Raw genomic sequence first — 24,265 nt, 5'->3', positions numbered from 1 at the left:
CTTATGACACGTCGCTGCAGGGTTTGTTGAGAACCTATGACTCCCAGTGAGATAGGTGAGATGAGTCAGATGGGGCGCTCATCAAACGGAGCAGACATGGTGTTGAATATTCTCAGCTGCCTGTTTGTGGCATCCAGCCGCAACTTGGAGAATGTAGATGGGGAAAATGTCACCCAGTTCGGGAGTTCGAGAGGCAGTATCGTGGCCCTATACTACAGGAACAGGGCAGCAACGTTGGCGATCAGGGCATAGCTTGGCCTTATATGCAGGTACCAGCTCGCAGCTTCCAGTCCGTACTGGGCGTTGGCTTGTTGGCACTGCTATTTATATACGCCTACTAGTAGTTGGAAGAGTCGAATATTGTCAAGACGGGAGACACGAGGTCGCCGGTCACAAGTAGGCCATCCTGAGAGCAAATACCTAACTACTTTACTTACACGTAGGGAAGCAGCGATTCTTCAACTTTATGCCATAGGTACCTACTTTCGTCGGCTACTAGGTACTAGTAGTTTATGTATTTAGTGAACATTCTCTTCAGTTGGTGCTTGGCCACATACTTCGATTCCTGGGGAAGGAACAATGCATTTGATCCCGCCGACGTCTACCAGGAAATATACCTAGTAGTAGCTTCCAGCCTCCAATACACAAACATCTCTTGAGAATCCAACTTGAATTGTAAACCTCTGCCCAGAATTGCATATCTCGGGACACCTATAGGCCGCTCTAACTTGCTACGAATACGCCTTTGGGCATGTTTCGTCTTCGCCCTTGACCTCTATTCTCGCAGGGCAAGACGAAGCTACCATCAGGCGTCCCGCCATGGATACCGCCACCTTGATAGTATTTCTTCTCGTACAAAATAGCTTATGGACCAATAGTGATGCTCCCACGAGGAACACTTGGTCGGTACGAGATCTCACCGTGGATGAAAACGCCAAACTTCCAGCCACCAGGGTTTGCCACTCTGCTACGAGCCCTACTCGTTCCCCAACGAGAGTTCGAAAGTCTATCAATTTCGAAAAAATATCGAAAACCAAGTGCCGAAATGGTGTGCGTATCCCTCTTCTTAAATATCCCACCCCTCAGCGCAAGACGAAGTTCTGTTCGACCCACAGAACATCGTATCGACAGCCTTGCACAATGTTCCAGCTTTCAACACTTACCCTGGCCTTTACGGCTCTTGTCTCCTTTGCTTCGGCATCTGCAAACGATACGGTCTATGTAGCCGGAATGGGGGTCGATGAGGTAAAACGCCAACTCGATATTAGCCGGTATCCCGCCCTCTACACGGGGAATTTCGACGACTGCTTCGCCGAAGAGAGTCTTTTTTCTATCGGCAGGTTCGATGCCGGCTACTATGCCGACAATCTTACTGTCGTTTTCCACCTTAATGGGATCACGAGAGTCCGGAATGACAGCCTGATGAGTAAGTCATCCCTCCTCGCGTGTATCGCCTCGACTAACAACCACATCAGTGCACATCCAGGTCGACGCCTACGGCGAAACTCGTCTCAGCCAGACTTATGACCCCTGCAAGACAAATGTAGCCAGTCTGTGCCCTCTAGATACCGAAAAGTATATCGAATCTTTTGTTGCCCTTCCCATCTCGCCGTACGATGTTGCCGGTATACCCACCATCGGCTACAGCATTCCCGACCTGGACGCCGTCGTCCGCCTACATATCTTCTCAAACTCGACCAAGAGAGAAATAGGATGCTACCAGGCCCCGCTGACAAATGGGAATACCCTCTCCAAACCTGGTGTATCCGTGCCAATCCTCATTGGGTCCACCTTCGTTACCGCCATGTCGTCGTTTGGCGCAAGCATCTACGGCTACAGCATGCCGGAGACGAGGATGCACTATGCGCACACACTTTCAGTTATGGTCATCATGGATGCATTCCAGTCCATCTTCCTAACCGGAGCCATATCTCTCGACTGGCCTGCTGTCTTGCCTGCATGGTGGAGCAACTTTGGATGGTCAACGGGCTTGCTTGCCGACAAGAAAGTTCTTCAGGCCTTCGGCAGATGGTCCAGGAACCCCGACGTTGACTATCGCCTCGGATGGCAGAGCGTCTCTGACCTAGCGCGGCCCCAGACGCAGGCGTTAGAGCAGCAGATCTACAATCTGTCAGAAACGCCCACGACTGATCTCGTGACAATCGATACGGCCGCCCTGCCCCTCTGCCCTATCAAGTACAATGCTAGCAACCCTTACGACTGCTCCTGGTCCGGCCAGCAGAGTATGTATGGCCTCCCTCTTCCGGGAACCTGGCCAGGATTCAGCGGCACCCTATCTGCCATCAACATTCCCTACATGGATGCTCCGCTCATTGCCTATATCTGGTGGGCGATGCTATTTATCTCCATCCCACTTTTGGTTATGGCTTTCACGATTATATTCATCCTTATTCCGATGGTCTTGGGGTGGTACAATAACAAGGCGTTTGACTACTTCATCCGCTACTGCACGAGTAGCCGCGAGAACTGCGGGAGCTTCTCGCTTGCCATCCAGTGCCGAATGGTGGTAATCGCCTTTCCTGCCCTGGTCACCCTGTCTACGTATCAGTTATCACCGGGGACACCAGCCCTCCTGGGTTGGATTGCAGTCTTCTTGATCGTCTTCCTGCCGACTTCGTTGGCCATCGCCGTGTTGTCTGCAGGTTTCAACAAATTTCCGCCTCCTCAGTCAGGGAGATATGGGCAGATTGGTTGGCGGAGATTCACAGGACCTCTCCCTGCAAACACAACTGGGAGCGCAGACGGGCATACAGATGGGAGCGATGAGGAGGATACAACTGGGATTGGAGACGAGAATACAACTGGGAGCGAAGAGGAGGGTACAGATGGGAGCGGGGGCGAGAATGCCACTAGGAACGGAGGCGACGATACAACTAGGAGCGGAGATGAGAATGCAGCTAGGAACGGAGAGGAGAATACAGATCCGGGCGAAGAGGAGGGTACAACTGGGAGCGGAGACGAGAATACAACTGGGAGCGGAGACGAGAATACAACCGGGAGCGGATACGACGATACAACCGGGAGCGGAGACGACGATACAGCCAGGAGCGGAGGCAACGATACAACTAGGAGTGGAGGCGAGACAGCGACGCAGCTTGACGTCCCACTCAACGCCCAGGACCATTTATCTAATCTGGACGAGCGCTTCATCGCGGTTTTTGGGTGGCTCGCTGCCAGATATCGATCGGACAGGTGGTGGTTCTGCGGCCTTTACATCGTCTACCACCTTATTCGAGGCTCCATTCTCGGCGGCGGCAAGGGGTGGCCAAAATCCCAGATCTTTCTCCTGCTTTTGTGGGAGGTTGGATTCCTCATCCTGATCATCAAGTGGAATCCGTTTGAGAGCAACAGAAACGCTGCCGTTATGGTGATGACGTCTGTCACCAAAATCATCTGTCCCCTCTTGAGCATAGCTTTTGTTCCAATTCTCGGGCAAAGCCGCATGGTCATGAACATTGTTGCGTTCGTCATTGTCATCGTGCAGGCCATCCTCGTTGGCGCGATCCTGGTCCTCATCGTCCTTAATATTGGGTCCACGTGGATGTCGTTGCGTCGATACCAGACGGGATATCCGCAGGTGATTTCCCGTGCCATGGACAAATACATTGAGCACATGGAGCTCCGCACATTCGAGTGCGCGAAGCATTTACAGCCTAAAAACTTCGTCGTCCACGGGGGGCGGTTCGTATCGCGGGATTCCGGGTATACCACCGTGGGCTACACTTCGGGGCAGGGAGATACAGACAGTCCCAATGGGGGCATCAACCACGCATCGCCCCAGGACCGGGGGAACCTCCCGCCTCGAGCATGCTCGTCCTGGACGACATGGAGCGCGACTCGTCTTACACCCCAGGATGTTGAGAGCGGTCGCGTGGGGCTATGGGGAGATGGCGTGCCGAGCGGTCCGTTCCTTACATGACATTGGTGTTGTAAAATGAGATAACGATGGTACTGTATACATACATGTGTTGCTATTGCATCTTTTAGCTAGCGGTATGCCTCGGTAGGACAGATAGTCAGTCAATAAGAAGGCAAAGATAGCGTCAGAATAGGGACTTGTGATAACCCGAGAGCGTTGCTCGACAACGTTCGTCAACAGTGAGCGAATTGGTGGGATATACTGGATGTCTGACATGGGTGATCCGCCTTGGCTAGGCGAATGTATCTGTTTCCAAACAGATATTATGCCAAGTGAAGCTTCAGCGGGTCCCCGAAAAGTCCAGGAGCACGAGCCTCGATGGGTCACTGACAACATCTCGTGTTGCCTCGGTGGGCCACCTGCAGCCCAAACCCACCTTGAAGTATCGAATTCCCGCCCCCGTAATCACAGCAACATCTGAGGCCTTGGTGGCGCAGCGGTTAGCGCGTGGATTTGCAGTGTCTAAGGTCCCTAGTTCAAATCTGGGTCAAGGCTTCCTTTTTTGCATTTATTTATAACTGCTCCGGCGTTCTTTTTTAGACCTCTAGGATGATTCCCATGGCCGATATTCGTGGTGGTTTGGTGTTTGGGCCGTGTAAGTGAGGTCCACGTGGCGGAGTCGTGGTGAGGGAAGGAAGGCACCGACCCGCCCTCACTCACTTGCCAAGTTTGCCTCTCATCCGCCTGTAATCTGTTTGTGACTGCGCTCTAGGTATGATTTTTTATTCTCATCATTTGGGCCCCCATTTTCATCTCCTTAATTGATCCATTTGTGTCTCGTTATTCTTGATCCACCTCGTAAATCTGTGGGTGCTGAGGGGTCTCTCACCTTGGTGGGGAGATCTCGCAGTAGGCTGGACTGCTGGCGTCAAGTTCTCCCCCTTCTTTTTCGCTTTGGCGTTACTTCATCGACCGAATCCAAGAGGAAGTTCCCTACTGCTGCTCTCCCTGAGCTACAGGTGGGTGGACTTGCATATGGAAAGTTTCACAGTGACACGCGCGAGACGACTAGGTGGACGCACGAACGTCCCCGTCCTCCACCCTTCCCCGGGCCCCCGAGCTTCCACTTCCCAATTTGCCCTCCGGAGCTTCGAATCCAGGCCTGAAAAGAACATGGCGACAAGGTGAAGCTTCTGCGTATTACGGGTTGGCAACCAACCAACAGCTCACACCAAAACGAAATGCCCAGCACCGTGGCAGGCTTCTTCTCTCTGCCCGAATCGCATACGAGCTTGGCCCCCAAATCGGACCCTAGATCCCCATGCCACTTCGGTCAGGCTATCCGGATCACTCCCATGACTTCCACTTGAAAAGTTGACTCTCACCCTCATCCCCCCTGGTTATTACGTGTACGGGTGACCCCAGCAAAGAGCTTCTGGGGGAGCATGATCCGCGGTTCGATCTGGGTTCTCTCAACTCTTGGTCAGCCTCGCGGTGAGTCCGCGGCGCGACGCACCCAACAAGCTTACACATGAGTCCCTATTACCTAGGTATTCAGCAGGCTGTTTCCAAACGCCATCATCGACTTCTGCCAACCCCCATGTTTATATCCGCCGTGTTTCCAGTTGATTAACCTCCAGCGCGTGCTGCAAGCCGTCCTGATCGGTATGTAGGTTGTGTCTTGGCAGCGGTAAGCAATACCAGGCTCATAGAGTCACGATGCCGCTGACAGCGTATTGCCCACCCCTGCCTCGACGCTTTTCATAGTTTGCGCCGCTTCGAGTGCAGCCTTGCGCGCCTCCTCGCCCAAACCAGATTCCTCCTTTCCGAGCTCCTCGAACCGATCCAGCCAGAAGCCCCACCGTTTCAAGCACATGGCGGGAGGGCCATGGTACAACGGGCCCTGTTCAACATATGTTGCCTCGTGCTCCACCGGGACATCCGCATAACCAATGTTATCCCGCGCCCACCAGAGAAGTTGTTTGCCACCATGACCAATCTATTCACAGGCGACCTGCACTCGGCATTCAAATTTTACCTTGTCCGTCGGTTCCTCCTCGAGCGCTAATCGGAGGGCATCCATTGCCTGGTAGTAGGGACCTACTACACCCGATCCAAGGCATCGGGCCCCGAAAGTGCTAAGGTTTCTCCATGTCCGGGCTGACTTCTCAGTCAACTCTCCTGGTTCTGATGTCGGATCTTTTGCCAGAAAACATAACAAAGTTAGGAATGGTCCTGAAAGGGGCCCGAGGAACTAGGGGACAAACCAGTAAAGTATGCTTCTATACACATGGGGAGATGCGGGACGTCTTTCCACACGCGTTTCTGAGCCTGGAGATGAGATTGATACTGTCAGTAAATACGAAAGTGGCGAGAATCGAACTGATGGATACTTAACCCCCCAGACGTTCAACTCCCCCTTTGCACACTGCCGCGGGTTCTCTACAACGCGCAATAGACAATCGTGCACCTGACTCGTCACGTCGGGACTCTGGGCAATACTGAGCATAATATACCAGACCGTCCATAGATATTGATGGGCGTCTTTCTCCTGGTCGAGAGGGGGACAAAAATAGTCGAGCCAGAGAGCCGCTTCGGCTGCGGTTTCTAGTGTTGGGGGGTTGCACAGCACCAGTTTGCTCTTCGGAAAGCTCTCTCTCTCTCATCAAATCGAAGTTGAACAGACTGGTTCCATTTCTCGCCATTGTATACATATATGTGCGCGTGTGTATGTCGTGTTAAAGAATTCGGAACATGAACTTGCGTTGGGAAATGGGGGGTTGTGGTGAATGGTAATTCACCAGTGACTGTAACAGATTTGGCTGGCGGAGTGAGGGGATGGTGAGTTTTGGTACCGTATCTTGTCATGTCTACTACATATCATGAGATGGGAAATCGCAGTGCAAACCGACTTGGACCAGACCACCTGTCCTGTCACTCCGCGACATGCGTGGGCAGCCCAGTGGTCGGAGGCCATCACAGCACCACCAAATTCATACAGGACTTCTCGATTTAAATGAAAATCATCCCAGAGAAAAAAAAGAAGAAAAAAGAAAAAGATGCTGGAGCAGTTATAAATAAATGCAAAAAAGGAAGCCTTGACCCAGATTTGAACTAGGGACCTTAGACACTGCAAATCCACGCGCTAACCGCTGCGCCACCAAGGCCTCAGATGTTTGCTGTGCATGAAACTCTAAGAATTTGGTACATGAATGTAACCCCCCACCAAACACAGGGGAGACCACGATGAGGGCCTCGCGTCAGTGGGAACTTCTCTGGGGTCTGGACTCCGCCTTCCTCAAATCACCAAGTGGCATGTACAATGCCTATTTTGAATATTTTCCCATGTGTAGGTGAAAGGGTGATCGCCGGCCGCACGACTACGAGCACGTTGGGCATCCTAAGGAGTGTTGACAGGGAGGAGACAGTAGACGTTTTCCAATTTCACCCACAAGACCCGATAACTCGGTTTTATACGTGATTCCTAATGATGAGCTCCATGGTTCTGTCACCGAAGCCATCTAATTCATGCACGTGTTCTCTGGCTGAAACAGGGCGATCAAGATGCCATCACAGAGACCTCATAAGCTCCGTTGTCCGATGCCGGACAAGAAATCTTCTATTCCTTGCCATGTCTTTACACATGTTTAAGCCCATGAGACAAGCACTAAATGTCTCGCTCCACGCCTGCCATAATATACAGCCTCCAAAACACCCCTGCAACCGGCCCTCCTTCATGCGCAGTCCTGAATGATAAAAGGCATGTTGCCCGGCTAGCGCTTAGATTACAACAAATGATATATGAATGTGGCCGTCGTGCCAGAGTGAGCCCAGAAAACAAGTCTATCGAGCGTGAAAAATGCGGTGCAAAGCTCTACGCGTAGAATGCCTCCACAAAGTAGATGAAGCCAAAGACGAGGAATGCCACAGCGCCGCCGACAGTAACTGTGAGTCGTTAGCATGAGACGCCCTTTCAACAGAATGCTGCTGCCACAAGCACTTACCAACTTTGAGACTGACCCGTCCGGCAATGGCCCGGCCGCCGATCACGGCAGCGCCGGTGCAGATGGCGTGGCCGACCATGGCTCCCAGCGTCACCCACCAGTAATCTTGGCCCGCCGCCATGGCAATCGTCGCAATCTGGCTGCGGTCTCCCCACTCGCCCAGAAAGGTCATCACAAATGTCTGAACCCAGACGGGGCTCAGCAGAAGCGAGAACAGGTTGCTCACCCCCTGGAGGGTCTGGCCCAGCGTGTTGGACCCTGCGGGGGAGCGCGGTGGGGACTGGGACGGCGACCTCGGGGGAGAGGGGAATCGGCCTCGCGACCGAGATCTTCGTCCGTTCAGCCCCATCTCCAGGGTGTACGGGTCGGCCGCGTGGCCGTGACGGCCAAGCTCCTTCTCCTTCTCGGCAAGCTCCTGCTCCACCTCGCTCATCTCAGCGCCGACACCCTCATTGGGATCCATCTGCATACCCTCCCGTAGAAGTCGGGCGCCAAACACAAAGAAGAGGCCGGAGGCCAAAAAGCTGGTGAGGCGGCGGGGGATCAGAGTCGGAACCGTGTGGCCGAGGATCGCGGACAGGACGGTCATGACAAGCAGAGCACCAAAGGCTGCTGTAAACACGACCATCCGGTCGTGCTTCATTGCCATGAGGGCAGCAACCAGGAAGGTCTTGTCGCCCACCTCAGAGACGAGAATCATAGTCAGGGACAGCACGAAGGAGTGGAACGGTTGGATGATGCCCTCCTCGTCATCTTCCGGCAGCTCGGCACCCGTCTTGGTGTTTCCAGACTTGGAGTTCTCATCGAGACGGTCATTCTGGACTGAACCGGGTAAAGGAGGCGGCTTCTGGCCTGTCCTGTCTGGGAGATCGTCTGGTTTCTGCGAGTTTGAGTTAGTCAAGAACGATAAAGAGAACAAGCGCCTAAAACTCACATCAAGTCCTGCATACCCCACGGTATCATCACCCTCGGAGAGGCCAATGTCCCTACTCTTGCCCGCCGCCTTAATCTTCTCCTCCTCGCTGTGTGGCAGAGGGGGCTGCTCCTTGGGGGACTCGGGCTGTGCCTGAAGCTTCTCGCCGGCCATGTCCTCCTGCGCCTTGCGCACCCTCTCCTTCTCCGACACGCCACCCTCGGTGCCCGTGGTACCCTCCTGGGGATGATCACGGTTCTTGTCGAACATGACGCCATCGTTGGTCTGGGGTATCTCCTTGCCGTCGATCACGGTGTAGTCGTCCGGGCGGCCCTCCAGCGGGGGAGGCTCCTGGTCTCCGACGCCTCTGGCCCCATCCGTCTCGATGAAGGGACCTAGGTGCGGCTTGCCATCCTTGCCGTCAACGGGCGCGTCCTTGGTGGGGACACCGCGTCGCGCGCTGTTGACAGAGATGTGGGCAGCAGATTCGATCGCATCGTCTGCTGTGTCGAGGGCCGCAGACCGGCGATTCGCATCGACCGCATCTGGGGCGAGCGCGCTGGCGAGGGACGGGAGGAGGAGAAGAAACAGGGGCGAGTGCTTGGTCCGGATCTTCATTGTGGTGGGTCGTGATTCGGCAGTCGCAGTCGACCGGTGAAGAATGGTAGAAGCCAGCGGGCGAGACCTGCACAACCCTGCAAGCGAAGTCTAGTAATGGCAATCGGGAATGGATGGACAGGCTGGGCGGTTCGATGTAATGTGCCACGGGGAGCTGGCCAAGCGAATGGACTGGGAAAGCGGGCTCGCGTACGTGGTCGGCCGTCAGCAATTAGTAAAGTCGTAAGCTGGAGGTACCCAGAGAGAATGGACGAGCGGTCGGGCCAGCTACAAAACCAGGGAAGGGGCTCAATGAAATTCGAACAATTTGTTTTGGTGTTTGAGAGACGGAAGAATCAGATGTCGAAAAGGGATGTTGCTGTCCTGATCCGCATGCAGTTAGGTGCCTTTGGGGATCCTGGCCCAGTGAAGAACAGTGGCAGCACCGCCACAGAGGTCGAGAGGCTTAGCGGCGTCATTCCTCCTGAGACCTACAGGCAAATTAGGTAATTCATCCCAGTTGCTCGCCTTCACACTCTGGTCTGGTTACTCTAGTACTACGTATAGCTACGGATAAATGGGTCATGAAAAATCCGGCAAGTATCTGCCCATGCGTATCTATATTCGCCCTACGATTTACGTATACGAGTATGAATTAATTTCAAGCTATATAAGCTGTCACGTTCACTAATGAGGTTGTGGCGCCTCCACATTTCTACTATGAAATCGATGGGTTCTTCTGACAAAACTGATTTCACAACATGAACATGAGATAATATATATAAAAATTCTAGGAGAGTATAAATTTGAACACTATTATTGGCCTATAGCAGTTTGATTATCAATAATGGCCATCCTGACTGCTCGTTATTCGGCTATATTTGAAGGTGTAGGGTAGGTAGTTGACCCCCGGATCCAGAGCTTATCTCCGCCAAAGCTACGGAGTACAGTGCCCCCGCTGATGCGTGCACCTCATTGACGCCATGTCGTCACGGCTCACGAGTCCCCGTCTCACCTCGGGTTCATTGCGAGCCACATCAATCCGTGAATACCATGCGAAACCGATGCTTCTGCAACCCGTAAACCTGTAAATCCTCCCAACCTTTTTTCGTCGGTTAACGCCTTATCGCCCTGCTCTGCCTCAGCTCCATCAGCGCCGAGTAGCTCCGAACCCCACACCTACACCGACGGTGACCTTAAGCGCTGCGGAACCCCATCATGAGTGGCCTCCCGAGAGGTAGAGAGAGCCCGGACCCGGTGCCCAACCCGAGTACTGCTTCTTCTCTCGGATCAACCGGGCGCGACTCCCCGACATTGTATCACGATCTGGACCCCCTTGACCAGGATATGGACGATGATGAGGACCCTGATTACCAAGACGCGCCTGACGAGGAGGAGGATGATGATGATGAACTGGCCTTCTATGACACCGTGGAAGGGACTGGGGCCCTCAATGAAGGTAAGCCTTCGCCGTTGTGATCTATAAAACTCAGCCGCCTAACGTCCTAAAGATGAAGATGAAGATGAAGATGACGACGAAGACGAAGGGTTTGGAAGTGTCGGCTTTCAAATTGTCCTTGGAGACGACGAGGAGGAAGATGACGATGGTGAGCAAGTCGAGGGTACCGTCCCTCTGCTGAGCCTCCTGAGAGGTATGTCCATCCCACTTCTTCCGGCTCGCTCTAGCTAAACAAGGAATTGTCGCCACAGCCGCTCAAGCAGGCCAGTGGAGCGGTCAGCAACTACTCAGCTTTCTCCGAGACCCGGACGCAATTTTGGACACGTTCGGCGAAGACGATGAGGATGAGCTCGGCCCTCCTTGGAGAAACATATTAAGGCGGCGGCGGAGAGCTCCCAAGGACCCGAATCGGTTTCCTAAGATCCCCAGCGAGGAAGGTATCAAACTCATGCGGTCTGGCGTGTTTGGCTCTAACTGCGTTGACTATGACCGGCGCGTGAGGAAGCACGTTGCGAGGCGGATGCTTGAGCGGGAGCTGGGTCTCGGCAACAGGGAAGACAGGAAACGAAACAGTGATCTTCTCACTCAGGTATATCTCTTCTATTCCCCGCTGCTGGATCATGTCTCTGACAATTTTCCAAGGACCTCATACCAACGACCCGGGCGGAGCACATCATCCACTACGATGACCCGGTTTACTCGGGGCAGTTTTCAGACGATGGCAACTTCTTCTTCTCATGCTGCCAAGACTTCAACGTCCGCATGTACGATACGTCAAACCCGTACAAATGGAAACACTACAAGACCGTCAACTATCCTTGGGGCCAATGGACACTCACCGACGCCTCGCTCAGCCCCGACAACAAGTGGCTGGCCTACACATCCATCTCCAGCCTCGTTTCCATCGCCCCGACAGATCCCTTAGACACTGGAGACCCTTATACACTGGAATTAAGTTCTGCTCATGCGACGCGCCGGGGCCTATGGGGTCATCCTGGCGCTTTCTCCGGTATTTGGTCGATCCGCTTCTCGGGAGATGGCAGGGAGCTCGTTGCCGGGACGAATCAGAACTCGCTCGTCGTCTACGACATTGAATCTCGTCGAGTCCTGCATTACATTGAAGGGCACAAAGATGATGTGAACGCCGTCTGTTTTGCGGACAAGTCATCGCCGCACATCATTTACTCCGGCTCGGATGATGCCACCATCAAGGTCTGGGACAGGCGAAGTATGGGTGATAAGCGAGAGGCCGGTGCCTTTGTTGGACATGTTGAGGGCTTGACATATATTGACAGCAAGGGCGACGGGCGGTACATTCTCAGCAACGGCAAAGACCAGAGCATGAAGCTATGGGATCTGCGCATGGTCATGTCGACTGACCGCTTCAGCGAACTGAACCCCACGCGGCACACTCGGTACAACAATTTTGACTATCGCTCAGGTCGATACGACGAGGAAGACTGGGACGTTCATCCCAACGACAACTCGCTCGTCACTTTCCGCGGTCACAAGGTTCTCAACACGCTCATCCGCTGCCACTTTTCGCCCCCTTCAGCCACCAATTCACGCTACGTGTACTCTGGTAGCAGAGACGGCAAGGTCTACGTGTACAATATGGACGCCACCATCGCCAAGATCATCGATGTCCGGGAGGCGACTAAGGATACGCGGCCCATGGACGGCCATGAGAGGCGGTTCTTCCGGTCCGAGGGGACAGGGCATTGGTCGACCTGCGTCCGCGATGCCAGCTGGCACCCCAGCGCACCGTTCATTGTTGGTGAGTTTACCGTCTCCTGTAGTCGCGACTTGTAATTATAGACTGACTCTTGACAGCCTCCGCATGGAACGGCTACAACATGTCGCGCGGGACCTGCACGATGCACTCGTTCAATGAAGTCGAGGATGATGAGGGAGACCCACCCATGTCGCGGAGCATGAACGATGTGCTCCAGCCCGCATCATGGCAAGATCGGCATGACGACGAAGATGACTGATAGCCTCCCCCTGGCCTCGGATGGGGCTGTACAACACGATTTCATGACATGTATGCAATGCAAAACGGCACTGATCTTCTGGCGTATGAAGAATGCGGTCTACCAAGGTGTAGTCGGGCGATCCGTTCGCAGTGCATGTATGACCGGTCCAATCGTAGGAACATGGGCAATAGCGTCGAGTAAACCGAGCTTGTTTTTGAAACCGCTTTTGTACATTACTACCACACCCGTCCGTGTAAACCCGATGAAATGCGTAAATATGAAGTGTTTGCGCCGGCCTTTCTGCTCGCTCATCTTGATATCTCCAATGTCTCCTTTCTGTTCATTCTCGATCGCTTCGCTTAGGCGCCTCCGACGAGCACGCGCGTGAGAGGCATGTGTCTGGTAGCCAAAGTTAGTCCGGTCGACGATTCTGGAGTCGCATCGTACATACACTAAGTCCGAGTTAGCATCATGCTTCCTATAGAGCCACGTTGTCAGGACAGCTTACCTAGCTTCACGAGGTATCCCACCGATCCCATGATGATCAGGCCGACACCGACGGCCTGGCACAGGCGCAGGTACTCAGACTTGTCGGCTATAAAAGTAGAACGCGTTAGAAGCTTCCTTATCTGGGCAATAGAGATTGCGCAGATGCTGCTCTGGGAGACGCAATGGACAACGGGGGGTAGACGGGGGAGGGAGCATTTACGCTTGGTGCAACGGCGCATAAACTGGATGCCGTTCTTGGCGAACTCGGTGGGCGCCTCGAGGAGCTCCTGAACTTGGTCGGCCATTGTGGAATGTGTTATGGGGGATTGATTCGTGGTGAGGATGAGAAGGTTGTCGTGGTCACTTTTCGCGATGGGCGTCTGGGGGAATTCAGGGACCAGCTTAGAGACGTGTTCACAAGATTGGCCCAGCGAGCTGTCGGAAATAGTTCGGGTGCCAAGAGGTGTGGCACCCTGGAATCATGGATGGGGCTGGACTGCTGGAGAAGGGTGCGGATTATCCGAGATTCCGGGGCCGTCCACTCGTCCAAGCTGCCGGGTTGGAATGGGAGCAGCAGGGATCTCGGCAGCGAGTGTCATAGCGCCCAAAAAGCTGTGCCTGCCTCTTCTTGATCGGTCCACTTCCACTCCCAGCTTGTCACTTCTCACCACTTTTCCCCCTTCCTCTTCTCTCGTTCCGATACAACTTCGACCCCAGAATCTCTTCTGCATCGTCGTTGCCCGTCGCCATTGCACCATTGGCGGCTAGCTTAAACAGGAGCCTGCGTCGGTCGCGCATCCATCCTGGTCGACTAACTCACGTTCTGTGAACTTACTTCTAACCCAGTGGCGCCCTTCGAAGCTTGTGGCTACTACCCGAGTTCATCGTACGACGGCCGACCTTCTCCGAGGAGAGCCCCAGATAGAGATCGAGCGCCGGGACGCGTGGAGGCTTTTCTCTTCCTGGGCTTGGACCAATCCTGTCGAAGAACCTGTCTCCGTATACCAGAGCTTTTCTGTCATCGTCCTCGAGCTTCGGCCGGAAGCAAGGCTTAACTGGGCACTGAGGATTGTTAGCATAGAGCTACGTCCGCACTTGTGTATCATATTTCACATTCTCAACCTCGAGAGTCAAGGGTGACTCGGGTCTGAGGTGAATATTTTCTTCTTTCGTCCTTGGATCCTGTACGTACTACTACATGCGCCGTGTTTGAAGGCCTCGCACTGGAGTTTTTGACTTCTTTCTTTTTCTTCTTGTTATCTTTCCTTGACCGCTGCACCTGTCTCCCGACTAGATGCTGGGCGACGCGCCACGCACGTTGAAGCTACGAGAGCTGATGAACTTTCAAAGATCAAAGACGCCCCATTTGTATCTCGAACATAACCTTATAATACCATACCTAGTTCCTCTGGTCCTTCTGACAAAGCCAGTTCGTCATCGCTGAACGTTGGGTTGTTCTATCGCCCTGAGAAGCCTTCACAATGGCTGAAGAGGACTACGAGATCGACTTCTACGGGGATGCGACCGGCGACGACCAGCAGAATCCCGGCCCTCACAAAGACGGACACGGCTATCAAGATGATGCGCGTGAGAAGGGCGACCACGGTGACTCCCATCATGACCACGGCCATGACCACGGCCACGAACGCGACAGCCACGGGCACGAGCACGAGCACGAGCACGAGCAGGAAGACCCCAAGGGCTCTCAGAGCTTCTCCAAGCCAGAGGGCGATGATCGAGGCCCTGTAGACCCCCATGCCACAACAGCACTCATGGTCTCCGAACTTAGTTGGTGGACGACTGACGATGATATCCGTGGCTGGTTGCGCCAGGCCGGCTGCGAGGAGGGTGTGAAGGACATGACATTTAGCGAGCACAAGGTCAACGGGAAGAGCAAGGGGTAAGTCTGCAATGGCACACTGCGTCTGAAATTTTGCTGACATTTGCTCCCGCAGGCAAATTTACATCGAATTCTACACGCCTCAGGAGTCGACGGCGGCCAAACACTTTGTTGACAAGATGCCGGCAGATGCCGGCCAGCTGGGACAGAAGAGGATCACGACACAATACTGGAACCCCGCCGTCAACCCATTCCGGACCCTTCCCAAGGACGCGCCAGCGCGAGGAAAGGACCAGGGACGCTCTGCACCGTCTGGCCCTTACAACGATCGGGGTAACTTCAGTGGTGGCTTCCGTGGCCGTGGCGGGTTCGGTGGCCCTCGTGGCAACATGAACCAGGGCAACTACAACCGCAACTTCAGCGGCAACATGGGTTATAACAACATGGGAGGTGGCGGCTTCGGTGGCCCTGGCGGCGCCGGCAACTTTGGCTTCAACAATCGGGGGAACATGATGGGTGGTGGGATGAGGGGAGGCGGCATGCGCGGTCGAGGAGGGGGCAATATGATGGGCATGAACCCCATGGGTGGCATGAATATGGGAATGCCGGGCAACATGGGGATGGGTATGATGGGCGCAGGTGGAATGCCAGGTACGATACCCTTTGCACAACAATCCCCTTTGTTTTCGCCATCTCCGCAGGCAGCGGCCGGCTAGCAGCCGCCATCCGCTTTCTTCGGCTATGGCTCCAGCTCGCATCGTCGCCAAGTGGCAGACAATTGGAGAAACCCTGCACAGCCATCCCGTGCCACGGCTGGACCGGCTGGGGCAGCTTCTGGCCATGCCGGTGGCCATTTTTTGCGGAGGCTGTAATGGCGCCGGCCTCCTCTGACGCTGCCCAGTGGTGGCTCGAAACAGCACTCTACTTTCGATTGAAGACCAAAACTAACGGGAGAACAAGGGTTCCAAGGCATGCCCGGCAACTTCAACGCGCCCTTTGGATTCGGCCAGAACCAAGGAGGTGGAAGCGGCGACTGGGGCAACCCCCACGGTGCTAAGCGGCCACGGCCAGAGTAGGACAGGGTCGCTGAGCTGTAGTGCAAGGCTGGACGAGGGGGAAGTGCCAGCAGGTGAGATAATGGCATGTTTCTCGTTGGACTGAAAGCGCCTGGGAGTTTGCTGGGTTTATTTTTCTGCTCTGTGCCTAGTGATAGGCAGATTGGAGCCCGCTTGCGTTTTGAAGCGGCGGGGATATTCTCTCCTGTACAATTAGGACATGGATTTAGGAGGACACTTCAGGGTTTTGGCGTCAACATAAGAGGTTTATTGATTTTTTGACACACTACTGAACCTCCGAGGCGTATTCGGTGATCTGAACCCACATTGGGATGTCAAGCTCACAGCAGGGTATCATGTCTACAGAAGGGGCGTGATGGTAAGTAGTGCTGTGTGGGATCGCAGTCTTGAATATGTCATTGTGATATTCGGTCTATGGCGCCGTCTACCATCTCTGCGATCTGCTGCCACCGATCCCTCAGGGTATTCCTCATGACATCCCCCACGCTCACGTCATTCACCCTGGCCCTGACCCCGTCCACGTCCGAGGAGTACCTGCGCAGCACCCGGAGCAGCTGCCGGTCCACCACCTCCTGGTCCTCGCCCTCGTCGCGGGTCCCCTCCAGCACGTCGGGCCACGCGGCGGGGGCTAGGCACAGCACCCGCAGCGCCACCTGGGTGCGGTAGCAGGCCGTCTCGGCGTCGAGCATGTACCCGGCCCAGAAGCCGCGGGCGTCGAGGGCGTCGCGCTGGGCAGGCGACAGGCGCGGGCACAGGTACGGGTCGAGGCAGACCTCGTCGAAGGTGTTGAGCCCGCGGGGCAGGGTGAAGCCGTACTCGACGAGGAGGAAGTCGTTGGAGTGGGAGCCGTAGCGGATGAACATCTCCTGGCCGGACTCGGTGGCGGCGGCGGAGGGGGTGGTCGGGGTGGTGATGGTGAAGCCGGCGTGGGTGAAGGAGACGGTGCAGCCGAGAGGGGAGTGGTTGAAGAGGTCGGCGACGGGCTGGAGGGCCATGTGGTCCTCGCGGGGGAGGTCCTTCTTGGTGCGCGGGGTGGTGTGGTAGAAGGTACGGGTGTTGACGAGGAGCCAGGCGTGGAGGTAGTCGTCGCGGGAGAGGGAGGCGAGGTCCGGGAGGGCGGAGGAGACGAGGGACCAGTCGCGGTCGAACTTGGCGCGCTGTTTGGCGAGCAGGCTGCGGGCAGCTTCGGGGAGGAGATCCTGCAGCGCGGAGGGCCAGCAGATAGGCATGCTGGTGGTGATGTCGTGGTGCGTGGGGAAGACGGCCTTCCAGATGGTGAAGTCGGTGGAGGGCGGGTCGGCGAGGTCCAAGGCTAGGGAGGCAGCCAGGATGGCATGGACGGTGGCGCCTTGGAGGGCATTGGTGATGGTCTTTGAGGTATTGTCAAGTGTACGCAGGACGGGCGTTGGTACGGTGAGAATTGTCTCGCCGGGCTGGGAAGAGTGTGAGCTGGGTGATGATGAGTGGGAGAAAGGAGGGTTACCTCGATGCGGCGCGTCGAGACGATACCGATGCCACGTCCTGGGAGGACTTTGGGAGTAATTCCATTGAGAATGATCCCTCTTGAATCAGCCCAGCTTATCAGCTGGTCGATGGGATCCATGCTGGGCGAGTTTATGTGGTGATGGTGTTGAGTTGGGGGAGATTTCAATCCATGAGTCAAGTTTTCATGGTGTCACGCTCAGTCCGACAGCCGGTGGGGGAACTGGTGGGCTATAGTGGTGGCAAAAGCCCGCCATTGTCGCAGTGTGAAAGAGATATCTCACTATTCTATTTTAATTTTTGAATTGCTATTTAGAGGACCATGATATGGGATATGAGGACTTTTCTTTTCAGATTGTCTGTTGTTCTCAAATCTCATCTCAAAAACTGAATCTCATCTCAAAATTGGTCACTCACCTCACACTCTACACCGCGTCGCTCACCGACGCTTATGCACCTCGGTGCTTTCCCCTCTCAGGCTAATATTGGCTATGAATCCGAACCTTAATATGTCAGCTTTCATATTGACCTTTTGAATCTTACGACCTTAAGCTTTTACTCGCTGTCTGGTCTTAGTCGCGTAGGAAACCAGCCAGCCGGGTGGCCATCAGCAATATTGGCATGCAATCTACGGAGACATAATGAAAGCATCAACAAGTTGAGATTAGCTATATTCTCTGGGGACTTTGGTCAGCAATTGTATTCTCAGCGAGGGGGTTTGCCCTGGTGTTGTTGTACTATCTGAGAATGAAAATGGTCTAAGTTCATGTTAGGTGTAACATGGCGATACATAAGAGCTTCGTCTGCCTAGGCTTTCGGTTAACGTCATCTGCCAAGTCGGCACATCCCACATATCCCACAGTTCTATACTTAAGTTCACAACCCAAGCCTCCAACTTCTAATGCCAAGCAAGGCCTTGAAGCCGGGTCTGGGCCCACGAAGATCGGCGAGTGATGCGCTCCCGTCCCTAGCGCCGTGGCGAGCAGATTACCGAATTGGTGATTCGGTAATGCGTCCTGCATGTCTCACTCTCAGCCATAAAAAGGGAACCTTCATCCACACCGTGGACCTGCGTGACTGCCTATCACTAACGCGCCCACCAACTCTTCCACTTCCTACCGTAAGCTGCCCAGTTCAAGCTGTCGCCATGGACACTACCACAGACATTAAACCCTTACCTCCACCATGGAAGCTCCGCGGCACTATCTACACATTCCCCTTCTGGACTAACAAGTCTGAGATTGCTGCGGCCAACGACGCCGGCCTCACGTACCCGCCGCTCGAGGCCAAATCGGCTTTTGCCTCGGCCTCGGCCGGGAAGCACCTTGGGGGCATGAGCATGATCCAGATCATCCGCTACAGCGAATCCCCTGCCGGGCCGTACGATGAGCTGATCCTGTCGCCGGGGTCTTTCGAGTACGTGGTGGAGGAGGAAGATGGCAAGCGCGTCAAGAGGCGCCATTTGCGCATCACGAGGATATACGTCTCGCAGAATTTAACCTGCTGGAATGGGAGGAAGAGTAACGGCGCCCCCCCCCCTTCGTCTGGACCGCAGAGGAACGGCGACAGAAAGCGAAAATGGATAATCAGTGAGGAGCTGACTCTTGGCAGACTGGAACATCCCCAAGCACCTCGCGTCGTTTGACTTCAAGGAGGACAAGAACGGCACCACCCACATCCAGGTCTTCCCGCACGACACGACGGGCGATGTATCTGAAGCGGCGCCAAGCACAAAACCGTTCTTCCGGGCGACATTCAAGCCGGTCCCCCTCGTCCCGTCGTTCCCCGCCTCGCTGGGCCTGCTCAAGTATGCCGGCTTCGACCTGACCATCGTCCACCCGCCATTGCCCGAGGGCAACGGCAGCCAGGGCGAGCTAGCGGGGACGGATAGGTGGTGCGCTGTGGACCCCGGGCAATCGTCGCGCAGGACCAGCATAGGGTGGTTTGACATGCGGCAGGCGGATGGGGGAGGCGATGCTACGGGCGGCTTTGAGAACTTCTGGCCGGGGCTGAAGAGGTGGCATCTTGGGGTCAGGATGGATGACGCTGATATTGACTTCCCCGATGGCCGGTACTGGGAGGCTCCCAAGTCGGCGTTATGAAAAAAAAAAAAGGGCCGCTGTCGCAAGCCCGAGTCGCTTGTTAGTTTTGAGTCCCTAATGGATCATGTGTGTAGGACGGATGGCTGGATACAAGATGGTGTTGGCCGATGGAGCTTCATGGAAGGTAAGAGCCGGCGTCGAATTGAGTGGAACTACTCATCCGAGCAGATGATTGCCATGCTAGATTTTGTACTCGCTAACGCTGATGGACTCTGGCCCATGTACAGTCACGCGATCAAGGAGTGTAACTGGTGACGTATACGAAGCACGATGATCCTATTCCGCGCTGAACTGTTTCAAACTGTTTTCAGATACAAGAGTTTGGTTTACATGACGCTAATAATGTATATCAAACTATCCATCAGTCAGTTTGTCTATCCCATCCAAGCTACCTATGCACATGTCTTAAATCTCGTCAGTGCTGTCACTCCAAGACTTAGCAATCTCGGAGCGGTCGCCGTCCATGGGGACCTCATCGACGGGGCGGCAGTCGTAATTTTACTGCTGAGGAGTTATTGACACTTGCCATTTCTGTGTGTGTATGCAGATGCTCAATCTACTACTACGTAGGCCCATGCTGCGATGCTTCAAAATTTCCTAATTAGGCAATTGGAGAGGATGTGGGGTGTTGACGAACGGGGGCGTACTCGTACAAGCCTGCAACGCGAGCCACCTATTAACACCTAGTTGCTAGGCCATTATTTTGCAATTTGTTTCTTCTTGCATTCAAGACTGATCTTTGTGAAGGATTTCATCGTGATGATCACGACATCAATGCCCTTTAAAGTGAGGTTACAGTGGAGCACTGGCGGAGTTCTCCTGTTTGATCAATCACCATCGAAGCAGCATAGTACGATTAGTACCCAGAATAAACCCTGCGATCAAGCAAGATTATTTTAAGCATAATAATAGTGTTACGGCTCATGAAGAAATGACGGGCTTGAAAACCCCCAGAATCATTTTCCCGCTCAGCCAGATGCAGCCCCCTGAAAATATCTTGTCCTCCCACCCCACACAACATCTATCCGAGTTGACAGAACTTCATAACAGACGATTGGCGCCCGAGTGCAGAAACAGACAAACACAATAATAGGTAACAAAAGACGCTTCCCGACCCCGCTAGAAGTGGTTGAACATAATGTTGCTAAAGTTCTCGCCCTCCCACCAGGCCATGCCCCCGCGCGTCTCGCTCATGGTCGACTGCGACCCGTCGTAGCCCATGTCCTCCATGCTCACAAACTGCGCCGCGTCGGCGTACAGCCAGGGCGTGAAGTTGAAGCTGAGGAAGTCGGTCGTCGCCTGCTCGCCGCCGTGCTTCTCGTCGCCCCACGAGGGCCCGCCGCCTCGGGCTGGGTCGTCGTGCCCGGGGCGGGGACGTGAAGCAGGGTTGGGGTTGGGGTTGGGGTTGGGCCCGCCCTTGTAGGACGACACCGTGGGAGCCTCCTGCCCGCCGTCGGCCGTGTTGATGGTGATCTCGGGCGACGTGGCGACGATGATCTCGAGCGTCGAGCTCCCGTCATCGTTGTCATTGTCCTCGTTGTGGCAGGCTATGCGCGGCGCGAGCGACGCGTCGAGAAGACCCGCCGTGGGTGCCGCGGCGCCGCGGCGCGCGTCCCCGGCAAAGGTGAACTGCAGGATCTCCCACATGAGCGGCACGCTGAGGTAGATCTTGGAGGGCATCCAGTCCTCGACGTCCATGCTCTCGGGGCCGGCGGCCATCTGGGCCATGCGGTCGAGGTTGCGGTCCTGTGGCCGATAGTTAGAAGGGGTTCCATGGTTTCGTGCATGTTGGGGGATCAAGAGGAAAGAACACACCAAGGCCCCGCAGGCGGCAGACGACGGGATGAAGCGCTTGAGGAAGCGCCTGCACTTGGCAAAGTCGGTGTTGGACTTGTGCTTGAGGCGGGCGGCGGCGGCGCAGCAGTAGTACAGGTGCACGGTGGCGGCGATGGCGGCGGCGTGGCCGAAGAAGGGGTCGGCCAGGGGCACCTGCTTGTCGACGACCATGTCGATCATGCGGACGATCCAGGTCGAGTGCAGCAGGGCCAGCTCGGACGAGCGGCGCCAGAAGGTGTTGGGAATGGCCAGCGTGGGGTTGTGCTGGGCGCCCACGATGTACAGGAATGGGTGGTTGAGCACCGTGTGGATGGCGTGGTACGTGAACTGCTCCTTGAGCCACGGCGCCCAGTAGTCGCGGTGCACCTTGAGCTCGTCGACCTTGCGCTTGTAGAACTTGGCCGAGTCGTAGCGGTGGCAGATGGGGATGCGGTTCTCCGTCTCCATAAAGTCCGACACCACCTTGGCGTACATGGAGTCGTGCCGCCACGGCTCGCGGATCGTGTTGTGCGCGCAGTTGGACACGTACTTGCGCACCTGGCTCCAGACCCAGGCCAGGTGCACGCTCGTGTTCCAGATGCCGGGCTCCTCGGGGTTCGAGCAGCCCAGGTCGTCTCGCGGCAGGGGGGGACCCTTGGGGTCGTAGTCGGCGTAGCCCACGGCCGAGGCGTACGAGGGCCGCCAGATCTCGCTGGGCACGCTGAGCAGGCCCGTCTGGCGCCCGTAGAACTGCTCCAGCAGCTGCAGGCTCCAGAACAGCCGCTTCTTGCGCTCGGCGCTGGGGTCGTCGACGGCGTAGGCCGACTCGAGGTCGAGCATGGCCGAGCGGCAGAGCTGGAGGGCGAGCCCGAGGTGGAACTGGCCCAGGTGGACGTTGCCGTCTAGTATCAAAGCAATGAATGTCAGCCATTGGGGGAGGGGGGCAAAGAAGAGCACAGCAAGGGAAAGTAAATACCCATGAAAGACGAGTAGGCCAGCAGGCACAGGCTCTCCATGGTGGTGACGTCGACGGAGCCGTTGGCGATGCGCAGCATGACGAGCGTCTTTGCGTTCTCGGCGTGCACCTGGCCCCTCCCCCTGCTGTCGGAGAAGCGCGAGGTCAGGGCCAGGATGCTGCAGGCCAGCTCCTCGGGGATGCGCGCGTAGTCGCTGACGTGGGCGCGGTCGAAGCACCAGATGGGCTGGCGGTGGCAGTAGTGGAAGTACAGGCTGACCGCGGCCGCCACGTCGGAGAGGCACGGGCGCAGGTTGGGCTCGTCGGGGTCGGAGAAGCCGCTGCTGGGGTGTCTGCTGGCGATTGTCTGCTCGCGGGCTGGGGGCGTAGCCGAGAAGGACTTGTCGGAGCAGGAGGCCATGTCGCCCATGCTGGCCATGTCGTGGTTGAGGCTGTTGATGTTGTTGAGGCTGCTGAGGCTGCTGATGTTGCTGAGGTTGTCGTCGATGAGCTGGGGCTGCTGATTCGCCCTGAGAACCGCGTCAGAAGGTCCGACGGTAGCTTTCTCGGAGCCGTATGTCTTGTATATTACATGCTGCCGCTCAGGAGACGGTCGAGCTTCTCTTCCAGGTGGGCGAGCCGTTCCTCCTGTGGGGGCGGGGGACGGTTAGAAGTCGGATGTGACAACGGGGGCAACAGGGGCAGCATTACCGATCTGTCATTGTGTGGCCGGGATGAGGGAGGATAGGAGCATTGTTTGCGGAGACGGACGCAGCTGGAGCAGGCTGGGCGCTCCCCGGGGCACCGTGTCTTCTGCCGCCTGGAGATGTTAGCATCATATCACGATTGATGGTAGTACTGGCTGGCAGCAAGAGTAGCAGAGATAATACCTGCAGGTGAGGCAGGCATGGTGGGAGCGGCGTCTCCCATGGCCATGGCCGACGGTGCCCTCCTCAGGGGGTGTCATGGTGTGATTGATTGTCTATGGCGTCTAATACCTGTCTACTGTGTGTAGATCGGGAAGAGGGCGGACAGCATGTTGTAGCCTCCGAGGGCTGCAGCTTGAATTAAATATATACGGTAATGTACTTACGCCTTACGCCTTACGCAATGGCCCTCGCCACAGGGCAGCTATACATAGCACGAGTACGCGGGGTCAGTTGAGTCTTTTCCTCATTCAGCTAGCACTGAGCTAATCCATCATCTCTCAATGTCCGGAGACTCCGTTGTAACTTGTACTCGCACCTGGGGCAATGATAAGACCAATTCACCGACACGGGCCCCCCAAAGGGTCCCCAGTGAACCCTCCCATTCGTGCATCTCCAACGGCATATCTGACAAGGCAATGCCTCCTCTGTGCTCTCACTTCTTTTCTTTTTTCTCCTTCCCCAGGGTCCAACGCCAAGAGTGCCTCCGAGATGCGGACGCAGGGCTCTCATGTATATCGACTGTCTCGGGTATCGAGAGGGAGGGAGGCTGAGACACGGTGACAGCCCAACACGAACTCTCACTTACATAGTAGCACTCGCACGATCCGCCAATCTCGCACGTGCCCTCGATCACCTCTCTATCTCACCGGACGGACGACTTGACAGCTCACAGAGGGAGGGGGTCCAAGCTGGGCCAGCGTCCATGTTACATGTGGCACTCGCCGGAGGGGACGATACGTACTAGCAA

At 55.5% G+C, this 24,265-nt stretch overlaps 8 protein-coding genes and 2 non-coding genes across 10 annotated transcripts; 5 read left to right on the top strand and 5 right to left on the bottom strand.

The window, feature by feature from the left end:
* Nucleotides 1-1,140: 1,140 nt before the first annotated feature.
* Nucleotides 1,141-3,940, top strand: ACO1O0_005619 (transient receptor potential ion channel family protein; the record flags this gene model as incomplete). The annotated part of the gene is made up of 2 exons (XM_083195031.1): nt 1,141-1,426; nt 1,476-3,940. The coding sequence occupies 2 exons, from the start codon at nt 1,141-1,143 to the stop codon at nt 3,938-3,940; spliced, it is 2,751 nt and encodes a 916-aa protein (XP_083049944.1).
* A 422-nt stretch (nt 3,941-4,362) lies between these two features.
* ACO1O0_005618 lies at nt 4,363-4,435 on the top strand. The gene has a single exon. It is a non-coding gene; the product is annotated as a tRNA-Cys (tRNA).
* Nucleotides 4,436-6,974: 2,539 nt separating this feature from the next.
* Nucleotides 6,975-7,047, bottom strand: ACO1O0_005617. Its single transcript has one exon. It is a non-coding gene; the product is annotated as a tRNA-Cys (tRNA).
* Nucleotides 7,048-7,754: 707 nt separating this feature from the next.
* On the bottom strand, nt 7,755-9,415 carry GDT1 (TMEM165/GDT1 family protein; the record flags this gene model as incomplete). The annotated part of the gene is made up of 3 exons (XM_083195030.1): nt 7,755-7,825; nt 7,885-8,764; nt 8,819-9,415. The coding sequence occupies 3 exons, from the start codon at nt 9,413-9,415 to the stop codon at nt 7,755-7,757; spliced, it is 1,548 nt and encodes a 515-aa protein (XP_083049943.1).
* Nucleotides 9,416-10,612: 1,197 nt separating this feature from the next.
* Nucleotides 10,613-12,847, top strand: ACO1O0_005615 (WD40-repeat-containing domain protein; the record flags this gene model as incomplete). Its single annotated transcript, XM_083195029.1, has 5 exons — nt 10,613-10,853; nt 10,906-11,046; nt 11,105-11,442; nt 11,496-12,630; nt 12,687-12,847. 5 exons carry the CDS (start codon nt 10,613-10,615, stop codon nt 12,845-12,847), a joined length of 2,016 nt encoding a protein of 671 aa, XP_083049942.1.
* Nucleotides 12,848-12,946: 99 nt separating this feature from the next.
* Nucleotides 12,947-13,623, bottom strand: ACO1O0_005614 (translocon subunit SSS1; the record flags this gene model as incomplete). The annotated part of the gene is made up of 3 exons (XM_083195028.1): nt 12,947-13,281; nt 13,338-13,424; nt 13,539-13,623. 3 exons carry the CDS (start codon nt 13,621-13,623, stop codon nt 12,947-12,949), a joined length of 507 nt encoding a protein of 168 aa, XP_083049941.1.
* Nucleotides 13,624-14,799: 1,176 nt separating this feature from the next.
* On the top strand, nt 14,800-16,234 carry ACO1O0_005613 (uncharacterized protein; the record flags this gene model as incomplete). The annotated part of the gene is made up of 3 exons (XM_083195027.1): nt 14,800-15,218; nt 15,274-15,809; nt 16,119-16,234. 3 exons carry the CDS (start codon nt 14,800-14,802, stop codon nt 16,232-16,234), a joined length of 1,071 nt encoding a protein of 356 aa, XP_083049940.1.
* Nucleotides 16,235-16,629: 395 nt separating this feature from the next.
* On the bottom strand, nt 16,630-17,837 carry ACO1O0_005612 (SET domain-containing protein; the record flags this gene model as incomplete). The annotated part of the gene is made up of 2 exons (XM_083195026.1): nt 16,630-17,667; nt 17,718-17,837. 2 exons carry the CDS (start codon nt 17,835-17,837, stop codon nt 16,630-16,632), a joined length of 1,158 nt encoding a protein of 385 aa, XP_083049939.1.
* Nucleotides 17,838-18,863: 1,026 nt separating this feature from the next.
* On the top strand, nt 18,864-19,818 carry ACO1O0_005611 (uncharacterized protein; the record flags this gene model as incomplete). Its single annotated transcript, XM_083195025.1, has 2 exons — nt 18,864-19,236; nt 19,328-19,818. 2 exons carry the CDS (start codon nt 18,864-18,866, stop codon nt 19,816-19,818), a joined length of 864 nt encoding a protein of 287 aa, XP_083049938.1.
* Nucleotides 19,819-20,937: 1,119 nt separating this feature from the next.
* Nucleotides 20,938-23,310, bottom strand: ACO1O0_005610 (uncharacterized protein; the record flags this gene model as incomplete). The annotated part of the gene is made up of 4 exons (XM_083195024.1): nt 20,938-21,564; nt 21,634-22,535; nt 22,610-23,118; nt 23,300-23,310. 4 exons carry the CDS (start codon nt 23,308-23,310, stop codon nt 20,938-20,940), a joined length of 2,049 nt encoding a protein of 682 aa, XP_083049937.1.
* Between the last annotated feature and the right edge of the window lie 955 nt (nt 23,311-24,265).

The sequence above is a fragment of the Amphichorda felina genome, assembly GCF_050947745.1.
Source record: "Amphichorda felina strain 45539 chromosome Unknown scaffold_5, whole genome shotgun sequence".
Classification (NCBI taxonomy): Eukaryota; Fungi; Ascomycota; class Sordariomycetes; order Hypocreales; family Bionectriaceae; genus Amphichorda; species Amphichorda felina.
The sequence above is the reverse complement of the archived record's forward strand: the minus strand, read 5'-3'. Positions and strand labels throughout refer to the sequence as shown.